The sequence below is a fragment of the Emys orbicularis genome, chromosome 1 (assembly GCF_028017835.1).
Source record: "Emys orbicularis isolate rEmyOrb1 chromosome 1, rEmyOrb1.hap1, whole genome shotgun sequence".
Taxonomy (NCBI): domain Eukaryota; kingdom Metazoa; phylum Chordata; order Testudines; family Emydidae; genus Emys; species Emys orbicularis.
The window spans coordinates 119,161,307-119,174,828 of NC_088683.1; the positions used below are offsets into that span (position 1 = coordinate 119,161,307).

The 13,522-nt window shown below is 44.3% G+C and overlaps 1 protein-coding gene across 4 annotated transcripts in view; it reads right to left on the bottom strand.

The window, feature by feature from the left end:
- The window catches only part of MICAL3 (microtubule associated monooxygenase, calponin and LIM domain containing 3), a 168,515-nt gene that overhangs the window by 137,314 nt on the left and 17,679 nt on the right, over positions 1 to 13,522 (bottom strand). For all 4 annotated transcript variants that reach the window (XM_065405170.1, XM_065405164.1, XM_065405156.1 and 1 more), the window contains exons 4-8: positions 7,593 to 7,694; positions 6,725 to 6,880; positions 5,864 to 5,964; positions 3,404 to 3,661; positions 2,667 to 2,782 (exon numbers count right to left, since the gene is read on the bottom strand). In XM_065405170.1, coding sequence (XP_065261242.1) covers positions 2,667 to 2,782; positions 3,404 to 3,661; positions 5,864 to 5,964; positions 6,725 to 6,880; positions 7,593 to 7,694 — 733 coding nt within the window. The remainder of the gene's footprint in view (positions 1 to 2,666; positions 2,783 to 3,403; positions 3,662 to 5,863; positions 5,965 to 6,724; positions 6,881 to 7,592; positions 7,695 to 13,522) is intronic.

A 13,522-nucleotide genomic window follows, 5' to 3' on the forward strand; every position in this document is an offset into this window, starting at 1 on the left:
AATTCATATAAGTGCTGGAAATGATTGGGATGTGATAGATAGAGAGTAGACATGACAAAGGCATACAAAATAATAAATAATATGGACAAGATAAATCATATGCTCCTATTTAATCTCTTGTAAGAAAGAAAAAGATGACAAAATCAAATAAAAGCAAGCAAAATTAAAACTGAAAATGAAATACATTTTTCCTCAGTTCATAATTAACCTGTGAAACTCACTGACACAAAGTGGTATTGATGTCAAGAGATTAATTGTAATAAAAAAGTATTAAATATTTAATATGGATCATGAGAGCTTCCACAATTATATCAGACAGGATAAAAATATTAAGAATATAAACCCATGTGAAAGATGGCATAAGCCAACCTCTAACTGGCAGGAGTTAGAAAGAAGCTTGTCAAGTGGATATGATATTCTATAACAAGGGTCGGCAACCTTCGGCACGCAGCCCATCAGGGTAATCCGCTGGTGGGCCGCGAGACATTTTGTTTATGTTGACTATCCTCAGGCATGGCCCCCTGCAGCTCCCAGTGGCCGCAGTTGGCTGTTCTCGGCCAAAGGGAGCTGCGGGAAGCGGTGTGGGCCGCCGAGACGTGCTGGCAACCGCTTCCCGCAGCTCCCATTGGCTGGGAACTGGGAGCTGCGAGGGGGCCATGCCTTTGGACAGTCAACGTAAACAAAATGTCTCGCGGTCCGCCAGCGGATTACCCTGATGGGCCGCGACCCATATTCTATAATGATCCAGGATTTCTTGTACTTGGTTCTGGCCAATGTCAGACAACACTAAATTAGAGGGACCCAGAACGGACAAAATTCATGAGTTAATACACATGTTGCTAGTTTGGGAATTTCTTTCCATTTTATAGTTAAATTGTTAAAGTGGACATTTTGCGCCTATTTCTTTAATTAGGAAACTAATTAATTTCCTATTACACCTCTACCCCGATATAACGCGACCCGATATAACACGAATTCAGATATAATGCGGTAAAGCAGTGCTCCGGGGGGGGCGGGGCTGCGGTTTCACCTATAACGCGGTAGGATTTTTTTGGCTCCTGAGGACAGCGCTATATCGGGGTAGAGGTGTAATTGATAGTAGAAATTCAGATTTAACAGAGGTTTTTCTACTAAATTTCATTCTTAAAACACTCATCTATGATGAAGACAAGTTCAGGGCCTCATTAACATCCTTATTGTGATAACAGCACAAACTCAAGCACAAAATTGATAAGCTATAAGCACAATCAACACTGCCTTCTGAAATACCAAACTTCCACACGTCAAGGAAGCTGAAATGGTTTGACCAAGCTGAACTCCTATATTAGGACCCTAAAGTTATGTCCTGTGTGTATTAAAAAAAGTTCAAAATAATTTTGGATTGAAAATCTAGAGAAGTTTTCATTGTCAAAACCAATTTTTGAAGAAACTTTAATGACACAAATTTTTTTTTTATAAAAATACAATTTTGGCCTCTGATACTACAAGGACTTATTCGTATCATTAATTTCAAGAACACGTGCATAAAGTTTTGTACCTCTTTAAGTGATGTACCTCAATATAGCAGTTTTAAAAAAAATTCAAATAAGATACCCAACCAGCAGTGGAATTTTAAAAATGCTATAGTGACATTTAAAACCCCCAGCATTTATAATTTAGTTCATTATAAATTTTAATCTAACCTAGCAATTGCACAAGTTTTCAAATTAGTGTTACAATGCCTCTGCTTGATTTAAATCAAATCAATGAGTTTTAGAGTTTTGTTAGTTTTTTGTTTTTTTTGTTTGTTTTTTTTTTAAAGAAAACCCAGTGATTTAAATCATTCCACCCTGGACGGACCTCTGGTTTGATCTGTAAAGGCAATTCCTAGGCTGCTATGTCACCCGGAACCAAACAAACAAACAAACAAACAAACAAACAAACAAACAAGAGAGAATGCGCAAGCAGTAGATTCAACGTGAAAATAGGATAGTGAATGTAGAGGCCGGAGTATGGAATTAAATATAGACCATTATCTTCAAATTAAAAAAAAAAAAAAACAGAAAAAATATTTACAAGATAATTGGAATTAGCATGTATTTCTGTCTCCCAGCTATTTCAAAGGCATCTATCCCCTTGGCATCTAAGCTTTTCCTCACCTAGACTGTATAGTTAAGGCTCAGAGCACTGATCAGACTCACTTTTTCCACCTAATACAATCCCAACAACCACCAAGAAAATATTCTCCTTTCCCTAATCTGCTTTTAACCAATAGAGAGTAGCAACAACACACTTTGGTGGCTATTCTGTTCCTCTCTGAATAGATTCCACTGGACCTGTGGTGCTCAGAGCAGCAAGTTACAGCCGACCACCAGTGTGCATGTGTGTGTGATCCCGACCTTCACATGGTGGTGCTTCTGGCCAGTTCCCTCACCTTCTTGGGAAATCTTTCCCTTAATCAAACCACTCCAATGGGCAGCCTCCAGGAACACTAAAGACACAAGGTTTGCTCCCTCCACCCCACTCTGGGTGCACATCTGTAACAGGACAAGGAATTGGAGTGGATGGTCAGAAGAGTTAGCCTTCTGAGCACAATTACTTTTCCACCTACCTCTGCCCCCAAATCATTCTGTATTCAGATCAGAATTCACAACTAGACTCATTTCCCCACAATAACCCTCCATTACCTCTCTGCGAGGACCTCCAAAGGGCTAGTTCCCTGAGACCAGCTTCGTACCATCCAAGCAGAATCCATGGCAGCCAGAAAGCCCCTGGCTATTCCAGTTCCCATCGGCCAGAATGGCTAGATGTAATAGGTCACACACACACACACCAAAAAAAAAAGAGGGGGAAGGGGGAAGAAAAGGTCATTTGGGAAAGGAAATTAAAAATGGCACCAAGAACATATTTAGAGGGTAGCCTACTAGGATATTATAACTCAGAGATTAGCTGGAGACACTGGTTCCCTCTGGGCTAGTGGAGGCCAAATGCATGGTGAACTGGCTGTGAGCTAATCCACAGCTAGTGTTTCATTATTCCCTACAATGACTCATAGTCTGGAGCTGCTAAGAGCTTCTCTTAAAAAACAGATATTTCAAACTAACTACAGTATGCTAATTATTAACTATCCTAGCATAGTGTCCTCAGGGATTCTAGCGGCCACAACAAGGAGCAGGTAGAACAGATGCAATTTCAGCAGGTCACTGCTATGCTGAATACTCACTGTTTTCCCACCATTCCTTCCCCCTGCTCCTCCCACCATTCCTTCCCCCTGCTCCTCCCACTACTATATAAAACAGCAGTTGCCTTCCTCATGATAAAACGCTCATAGCACAAAGGGAAAGCTGCATTCATTTCAATGGCAATAGGAGTGCGATCACTTCCATTCATGGCTCACACAGTGAGTGAGCTGTTTAACACCTACCTCTAACAGACTGTCCCCAACCAGTGCCACGAGCAACTGGTGACCATTCTGCTCTCGCACCATCGCTGCATTCTCTGATGCGTACATACAGGTGAAGTCAAACATGGCCACATCAGGTTGCCCATAGTGATTGATGGCAAAGTCCAGTGATGGCAGCTGCTGATTGGTAGAAAAGTCAGCTGCTTCCCTGGCATAGTTGAGCAAAGCCTCCTGGTCCACATTCTCCCGTGAGAGTAACAGCTCTGTGTCCGCGTAGTCCTACCAAAAGAGAGAAGAGTCAGAGTAGAACAGCCATGCTGGGAGAGGGAATTTTAAGTTTAGTATCTGCAGACAATCTACAACTGTAGGTTCTGAGACTCCTCTGAGTCCAACGATTTAGGACCTTTCCCTAAATTATTTCATGATCATTAGTGTCTAGGCCTCTAAGAGAAAACAATGTTTCTATCTCTTCTTCTTGCAAAGAGCCTTGACAACCCTGCTGGCATTTCTGAGCATGCCAACAGGCAATATGGTCACTCCAGAGGTGTGAAAAGTATAAAAGTGGGCAGTGCCAGCAAGTGCAGTGGTTGTGGGGGTGCTTAGCATGCACACTACAAATGGAAAGCATATATGCTAAAGCTGGCAACAGTATCTTGGCCATGAATAATATGTAGGGTCACTTCCAAAAGGATACAGTCAACAACAGACGCTACAGCTTCATAAAGTTGTATAACTACAGCCTTTTGATGATTGTTTCTGAAGAAGCTTCATGATTACGTCACCTGCTAAATTAATTTTTTTTACTTTGAGTACTTAAATACCTTTTCTATTCCATCTTTATAGGGAGTGAACTTCAGAGCTTAGCTATAAAAACCTAAATCACATCAACATAAAAAGCTGAAGTGAAGATTAAGAGCTTGTCTACACAGAGAAGCAATGCAGACTACAGAGGAGTGATTTCTAAAGCACGCTGTGTCACGCACTAACTGGTCTGTGTAGATCCAGCTGGTGCACATTAAAAGTTTCCTAATGCACTTCAACATAGCACTGTTTGACACAGTACTATGTTAAAGTGCACTAGGGAACTTTTAGTGCACACCAGCAGGTCTTCGTGGGCCAGTTACTGCATTACATGTTAGTCGCTTTAGAAATCACCCCTGCTCCCAGTCCCCAGCCCGTAGTACGCGTTACCTCACTGGGTAGACATGCCCTCAGTGAAAGCATCCAGCTGAAGTCCTGTGAACTTCACTATAAGGGAAGCATGTCTGGGTTTAGGTCTTGATTAAAACAAGCTTAGTGTGCGCCAGCTTAGGGCATCTGAGCAAAGCAATTAACATACCATATTTTTACATGTTTATTTGGACTAATGTTTGAAATCTGAAATCCAGGATTCCCCTAATATATTATTTCAAATCATGTTTCTCCAAGTCAGACTGACATACCCCATGTGAGATATTGCATAACGGTCCCAAACCACTAGCAGGCCAGTTAGTAAAACAACTTATTGGAGAATGTTAAATTCTTGGTGATTAATATGCAGCTGTCTTGCCATAACCATAGGAGGCAGTTCTAAGGTACAGCCTGGCGCTGTATATTGTCAGAACAGACTAAATAGTGCAGTCCAGCTGTTGACAAATCAAGTGTAAATGAAGTGTTAGCCCATTGGTGTATATGGTAGTTAATTTAAACTCCTGCGCACTTCCCTCCATGCTCTGTTTTCAGACAAAAGATGCAAGATCTAGAGTCCTACTTATTTCTTTAGGACCAAAACCAACATTAAACTGATCTCTGTCAATACAAGTAATGGGTAAAGCTCTATCACAAGCAGGACCGGCTCCAGGGTTTTTGGCGTGAGGAAAAAAAAAAAAAAGCCGCAATCCCAATTGCGATCGGCGGCACTTCGGCGGCAGCTCCACTGCGCCGCTTTCTTCTTCGGCGGGAATTCGGCGGCAGGTGCTTCCCTCCGAGAGGGACCGGCCGCCAAATTGCTGCCGAATAGCCCAACGTGCCGCCCCTTCCCCTTGGCTGCCCAAAGCACCTGCTTGCTGTGCTGGTGCCTGGAGCCGGCCCTGATCACAAGATCCTTCACACACTCCCAGTTCTTTCACCTCCACCAAACGAGGCAGAGTCACTGAAGGAGTCTATGGGCCTTGCAGGACATTTAAACTTGCTATGTCTAGAAGCCCCAGATCTGAAGGGGGATGTGAATGAGTGCAGAGCAGAGCATGTCATCCTTTTCTAAGGACTCAATCTGCTTCCTCAAACAGGGCACTAGTCACATGCCTGCCTTAAAAATCCTGCTGGCCATGTCCTAAGAGAGGCCTACCTCAAAACATTGAAGAGAAGTCTATATGCCCAGGTATATGTTAAACGCTCATTTATTTAATTCCCTTCAAAAATATACTCCCTTCTCCCAAGGTGCCAAGGCCAGATTGTCTCATACATCCAATATGGAGAGGTTTGGGAGAATGTAATACGCACATGCAGTATCACCCCTTTGTCCAGCAAACTCTGCTTTTTGGCAGTCATGACGAAGTAGTGAGTGTCATCTTTGTAGTAGACAATGTTCTCCAAGTCAATACCTATGACAGAAAAAGTGTGTTACTACATCCAAGTCGGTTGTACGTTATATGTAGTACAAGAGCTCACAGCATCGTTTGGAAGAGCTCTGGCTCAGCCCTCCTGGCTCATGCGAAGGTGAGGCCTGTGCACAGAGAATGTCTGATAGTGCACATGAGACTCACCTACGCCTCTAAATGTAATGGAGGGCCCTGCCAAAATCCCCCAAAGTCTTGGAAAGCTCCAACCTACAAGGAGTATACACCAGACTGAAATTACATGGGCTGGTAACCCTTACAACAGAGAGAACTATTATATGGCTGCACTGAGCATTTGATTCACATGCTTTCAAGGGATTTCAAAAATTGAATCTTTAGCTACACAGAGACATCTCTCTCCCTCCCTAGCGGCCCTGACCTTGTTTTGACATTCCGAAGCTTGACTTCAGAGGAGTGGGGGAGACAGGGAAAACATGGCATCCTAGTTTCTCCATGGAATGCTCCGACGGCTTACCACTTGTCCAAAAGTTAAAAAGCACAGCCCTCCAGTTACAAGCTACAATGACAAGCAGCTGAAGAACAAGCTGGAACAAATCAGTTGAGAAAGTGGGAGACAATCAGACAGGAAGGACAGACAATAGTGATGTACTTCTTGGATCAAGGGCCACGAAACTCACTCATTCATTGGTGAAAAAAAGCAGCTTAAGGAGACAAAAACTGGTGTAAAAAACTGGTAATTAGATAAACTCCTTCACCTCTAGATACTTGGTCATTGTTCACAAACCTGTGGCTTCTCGCAGATCCTGGAAGAACTTCTGGTTAAATATGAAGGCCACGCCACTGATCTCCTCCACTTTGGCTTCGGCTGTGGTGTTTCGATTGATGAAGTTTGCTGTGATAGCAATTGCCAGTTTACCACGGAACTCCTTCCGACGAAACCCTAGGGACAGGATAGAGCAGAGATCATGAAATACAGCTCAAGTTCAGAGAAGACTCACTCAGCCTGCTACAAAGCGGGCCCCTAAATATATGACGGAAGGGGTCAGATATTACAGACACTCTTCTTTATAGGGGAAGCAACAAAATCCTCTCTTGCAAATTGCTAAACCAGGAAAATAAAACTTGGATCTTTGAAGAAAAAGAAAATGTCTGACTATATTGAAATGACTCACCTCTTTCCCACACAGTGCAATGGCTCTTACAGCAATGATTTAAAATATCATTCCCAACCACCCCATTGATATGCCTAATAATTCCCCACCTTATCTCAGAAGCAGGAGGCGCTGCAAGTGCAAGATTAGTCCACATAAAAAAAAAAAAAAAAAAAATCTAGGATATGTAGAGAATCAGAAAGTAATCAAGCCCAATACACCTGCTGCTTTGCTTGTAGAGGAAGATGAAGAGAATGGAAGAGGAAGTGGTGATACAACTGGCCAACTGGATTCCTGAGGGCTGAAGGGGAGCTTGTGTCTCCTCTGTCACATCTTTACAGACTTTTTAAGTGATGAATATTTGGAAAAAGATTGGAGTGCAGCTCATACAGAAAAATTTTTTTGTTCAGCTCTGCTATGACCATTTAAAATAGAGACAATTCCACTGCTAAGTGTGTGCTGTGGAAAGCTCTCCATTGTGGACGCATCAGGAGCCATTACCTTCTAAAGTGTTCCTCCTGCCATCTCCTCCAATGACCACTTCAAATTCGTACTCTGACACCGGGTGTGTTTTCGGGTGGACCTGTGCACGCCAGCCTATCCCTGTGGATAAACCCTCAGTTAATAATGTATTAGGTGCATCTACATACACAGACATTAAAAAAAAAAAAATGAGCACAGGAATCACCTCTCACTTCCTACACAAACCATTTCTCTCATCCCTGGCTTGGGAGGCTACACAGTTGATACCCTAACAGGTGGTGGTAGCATCTTTTCAGGACCATTATGGTACCCCGATTGCATCTGGAAAACACTTGCAGTAGTAAGATCTAAGCCTATTGTACACATCGTTTCACTTAAAGGGAACCCGAACAGCCACAATCTACCAAAAGCTTTTAGACAAATGGGGTTTAATGGAACTAGGACAAAGTATAACAGTATACTAGAGAGATCATTGTAAGGCTCTCTGTGTTACAAGACTGAAAAAGACTTTGCCCAATAGATTCAAAGTCAACTTCTCATACGTTACTTGATCTGTTTAACCAGTAACAAGACTGCCAACAACATCCATGGCAAGTGTGCAGGGAAAATGATCTAAATAGCCACAACGCATGCAATTCAAGTGGTTGCTGTTTCAAAAAAGTTCTACAGTATTGTAGGCGCAATGGGCCAAAATTCTGCAGGAACTATTATAAACTGTAGCATTTTGTCCATTTCAGCAGAATACATTAGGTACTTTTAGTTTTGTAAAGTGAAGAAAGGAAGGTTAAGTTACTTATCTTATAGTAACTGGAGTTCTTCAAGTGTTGGCCCATATGGGTATTTGCTGGGAGTTTGCATGCGCTCCCTGCGCTTGGGTCTGGAAATTTTTCAATCGCTGTGTCTGTCAGTCTGTGTCCTTCAGTTCCTCATGCCCTCATCTGGGAGCACAAGGGACAGTGTGGACTGACCGCCTCTCCTGTTCCTACTCTACCGCAAATCCGAAGAGGATCTGAGCAGAGGGGAAGGGGAGCAGGATGCGAATACCCATAAGGACCATACAGCTTGAAGAACTCCAGTGACTATATGGTAAGTAACCGTCTTTTCTTCAAGAGCTGGTTCCTGTGGATATTCACTGTGGGTGACTCCCGAGCAGTGATTATTGAGGAGGTGCTCTGCACCACAGTTCACAAGATCACTGAACCAAAGGAAGCATCCACAGCGGAGGCTTGCACAAGGGCACAGTGCCGGGTAACCATGTGAATGGAACCCCAGGTTGTTGCTCTGTAGGTCTCAAAAAGTGAGATTCCATGCAGGGAAGCCATTAAGGCAGCTTGAGCTCTGGTAGAATGAGCCTTGACAGACTAAGGAGGAGGGGTTCTGCCAGCTCATAGCAGAAGAGGATGGAGTTGGAAATCCATTCAGAGTGTCTTTGGGAAAATACTGCCTCTCCTTTCATCCTCTCAGCAAAGGAGACGAATAACCTCAGAGATCTTCTAACGGGCCTTGGCCTGTCCAGGTAGAAGGCCAGATCTCTGTGTACATCTAGGGTCTCCAGTCCTCCTCATTATTGTGAGGTCTCAGATAAAATACAGGAAGGTGAACCTTCTGGTTCAAGTGAAAATCAGGAGGAATCATGAGGACAAACTTGGGATGCAATCTCAAGGATACTTTGTCTCTGTGAAAGACAGTATAAGGTGGGTCCATCACCAGGGCCCCGAGTTCACCCGCTCTCTTGGCCGAGGAGGTAGCTGTTAGGAATGCCACCTCCATCAATAAGTGTAAGAGGAACAGGAAGCCAAAAGGTTCAAATGGCAGGTTCATAAGCGCCGATAGTATCTCGTTCACATCCTAAGCAGGCATAAATTTTGAAACTGGTGGCAAGTTTCTGACAATGCCTTTTAACAACTTTACTGTTATGGGGTGGGTGAAAACCAACAGCTCTCTACCAAAGAATGAGAGACACTGATAGCCGCTAAGTGTACCCGTAGTGAACTGATGGATAGGCCCGATGACCTAAAGGAGAGGAGACAGTCCAAGATAAGAGGAATTCTGGACTTCTTCAAAGGCAAATGATGCTCTGGCATCACAGGGAGAACCGCTTCCATTTGGCAGCATAACACTTTCTTGTTGAGGGTTTCCTGTTATTGAGAAGGATGGATTGGACCTCCTCCAAGCAAGATCTGTGCAAGTCTGCTGTCCATCCAATAACCAGTCTCACAGATGGAGAGGTGTGGTGGTGGGATGGTTGGGGATGCTTCCTGTCTGTGGCAGTAGGCTGGGAGATAGCTGCAGGTGAATGCATGGGCAGGAGGCCATCTGCCCAGCTGTGGTGAACCAAAACTGTCATGGCCACCATGGTACTATTAAAATCACTGTTGCCTTGTTACACTTGATCTTTCTGAGGACGTGAGGTAGGAGGGGAATGTGAGGGAAAGCATACTTCATCAGGTCTGACGATTGCACTGGGAAGGCATCCCCTCTGAAGTCAGGCCCCTGTGAGTCTTGAGAACAATTGGTCGGGCATTTCCTGTTTCCATCAGTTGCAACAAGCTCCGATGATGGGAATCCCCACTGGCAAAAAAATCTGCTGGTGCTTCCCCTTGTGAAAATGCCTACGGTGTCTGCTAGGGAGTTCATTACTCCTGGTAAATACATTGCATAGAGGATAATCTGATGCTGTATGCACCAGTTCCAGAGTTTGACTGCTTCCCTGCAGAGCGGGGCAGACCTTGCTCTGCCATTTGTTTGCATAATAAACAGCGGCCATGTTGTCTGACCTGACCTGGACATCTGTGGACCAGATGAAGGGCAGGAACCTCTTACACTCTTCGTGTACTGCCTGAAGCTCAAGAACATTGACGTGGAGTGTGGATTCTTGCAGAGTCCAGGAACCCTGAGCTGCGTGGTTGTCCAGATCCATTCCACAGCCCAGTAGAGAGGAATCCATAACAAGTGTCTTTGTGGGTGGCACAGGAACAAAAGGAACCCTACACAAACATTGCCCCTCTTTTCCCACTTGGTGAGTGATATCAGGACACTGAGGAAGTGAGACTTTTGTCTAGGGGGTCTCTGCTCAGAGTGTAGACCTTCCTCAGCTAAGCCTGGAGACCGTGAAAGTGGAGCCTCGCAAAGGGGGTCAAAGTAAATGCATGTAGCCTGGTGACCTAGCTAGATTAAGTAGGACTGGACTGATGTCTGAGAAGAAGGTGAATGAGGTCTATCTTTGCAAGGAATCTGTCCTGTGGTAAACAGGTTCTGGCTGCAATAGAGTCTAGATTTGCTCCAGTAAATTCTGTAGTTGTTGTGGGTGTTAAAGTGAACTTTCCTGGATTTACCTGAAGTCCCAAGGAGTGACTCAGGTTGAGTAAGGAGATGAGTACTACCTGCGCCTTGTGATACAAGCCTCTTGTGAGCAGCCAATAACGTAGGCAGGGAAATATAGAGTTGTGTTGACAGTGCAGGTGTGCTGCCACCACTGCCATGACTTTTGTATAAACCCTTGGGGCTGCTGAAAGGGCAAAGGGGAGCATCATGTACCGGAATGCACTAACCTCACTGTGAAACGCAGCAATCTCCTGTGCGCTGATGGATGTCAAAATATGCAAAACAAGTGTCCTTCAAATCAGGAGCTGCAAATCAGTCACCTTCATTCAAGGAAGGGATTATAGCAGACAGGGTAGACATTCTGAATCTGGAGTAGCAGATGATGTTCAGTTGCCTGAGTTCCAGGATGGCCTCCGGCACACTTTCTTTTTGGGGATTAGGCAGTATTTGAAGTAAAGGCCCTTCCCCTTGTGACGAGGGGGTACAAGCTCTATAGCCCCTAGCTGGGTTAGGGAGTTCAGCTCTTGTCCGAGAATCCTTTCATGACAGGGGGTCTCTGAACAGGGGTAGATTTTCAAGGGGGTGGGACAACAGGAATTTGATTGCATACCCAGTTGCAATGATGCCTAAGACCCATTTGTCTAATGTTATAAGCTGCCCACAAGAAGAAAACAGGTCAGGGGAAAACACTGAAAGGGGGAATGGAGACTGGTTGTGCCTGGACTGGCTGATGGCTCGCGAACATCCCATCAAAATGTCTTGGTAGGTGTTTGAGTCTGGAGAGGGGATGGTTTTGGTATGATGTGTCTGTCGTGCTGCACCCTCTGACGTCTTTTCAGGAGTTCATAGGCCCTCTGGTGGTAGAACAGCTGAGGGGTTGGCTGGTATCTTTGTAGTGGCAGCTTAGAAAATTTACCTGTGAAGAGCAGAGGTGTATATTCCCAAAGAGTAGAAGGTGGCACAAGAACCCTTAAGGGAAAGAAGCGACTCAGCTTTCTCCCTAAATAGGTTGTTATCCTCAAAACAGAATTTATGAATCTGTGAATCTCTACAGAATGGACCATTGTGACCATCTAGTCTGACGTCCTGTATAACACAGGCCATAGAATTTCCCTAAAACAATTCCTACAGCATATATTTCAGGAAAATATCCAATCTTGATTTAAAAATTTCCAGTGATGGAGAATCCACCACAATCCTTGCTAAGTTATTCCAATGATTAATTACTCTCACTGTTAAAAATTTACACCTTATTTCCCGTCTGAATTTTTCTAGCTTCAACTTTCAGCCATTGAATCATGTTATACTTTTCTCTGCTAGACTGAAGAGTCCATCATCAAATATTTGTTCCCATCGGAGGTACTTACAGACTGATCAAGTCACCTTTTAACCTGCTCTTTCATAAGATAAATAGATACAGTTCCTTGAGTCTATCACTATCTGGCAAGTTTTCTAATATTTTAATCATTCCCATGGCTCTTCTCTGAACTCTCTTCAATTTATCAAACATCAACCGGATCTCTTTGGGGAACTCCAATGACTGCAGCAAAGATATCTGACTCATGACCACCAAGGTCACCATGGCACAGGAAGCCAGGTCCGCTGCATCAAGTGGCACCTGAAGGGACGATCTAGCTACCAGCTTCCCTTCCTCTAGGGATAGCCTGGAATTGAGGCCTACAGTCCTGCAATAGTTTACTGATGAACTCTGGCAGCTTATTGTAGTTAATGAAGTCATACTTTGCCATGACTGCCTGTTAGTTCAATGTGGCATAGTAGTCTGGCTGAAGAAAAGTTCTTTCTGATGATGGCATCACTGTCCAAAGGAGTGGACCTGGGTTGGTATAGTCTCTTCCACACTATGACTGCTTGGACAATCAGAGAGTTCAGCTTAGGGTGTGAAAAAAGTACTTCTTCCCCCCGGGAGGAAACAAAATATTTCTTTTTAGTCCTCTCAGGGGTCAGGGAACAGGTGGCTGGTGTGTACCAAATGCCCTTAGCAGGCTCTAAAATGGGCTTATTAATAGCAAGAGTCACCTTGGAAGGATCTGTGTACTGGAGAATATCCAGGAGTTTGTGTAGGATCCTGAACCTCTTACAGTGGACTGTGGAGGGTTTCACTGATCCTCCTCAGAAGTTCCCGGTACTGCCTGTAGTCCTCTGGAGGGGAGAGAGAGGGTGGTACCATCTGGAGATGAAGAAGATGCTGTTGGCAGATCTAGCACTACTGACTTGTCCAGTTGTTGTTCCTCCATATTATCCTGGGGAGTTGAGGTTCCTCTCTTGGAGGTAATTTCTGCCAAAAGTGATGCCCCCAGCTCCTCAGTCTGAGGCTTGATAGCATGGATCCCAAGAGCTCCAGTATCGTCAGTGTGTAAGCCCATATATGGTTACAGAAGCAGATCCCACAGTGGGGTACCATTGGTCCCTAGCTGCATAGTATAGGTCATGGGGATGTAGGGGCCTCTGGAAACCACCTGGACCGATGTCCCGTGTCTGGACCATTGGGGGAACCAGTGGTATCACCTCCTGTTCATCTGAATAGTGTAGTGATCTCTCTGACTAGAACTGAGTCCTATGGTTTTGGCAACTCAGGATCTGTGTAAATTGCCAGGTCCTCAAGA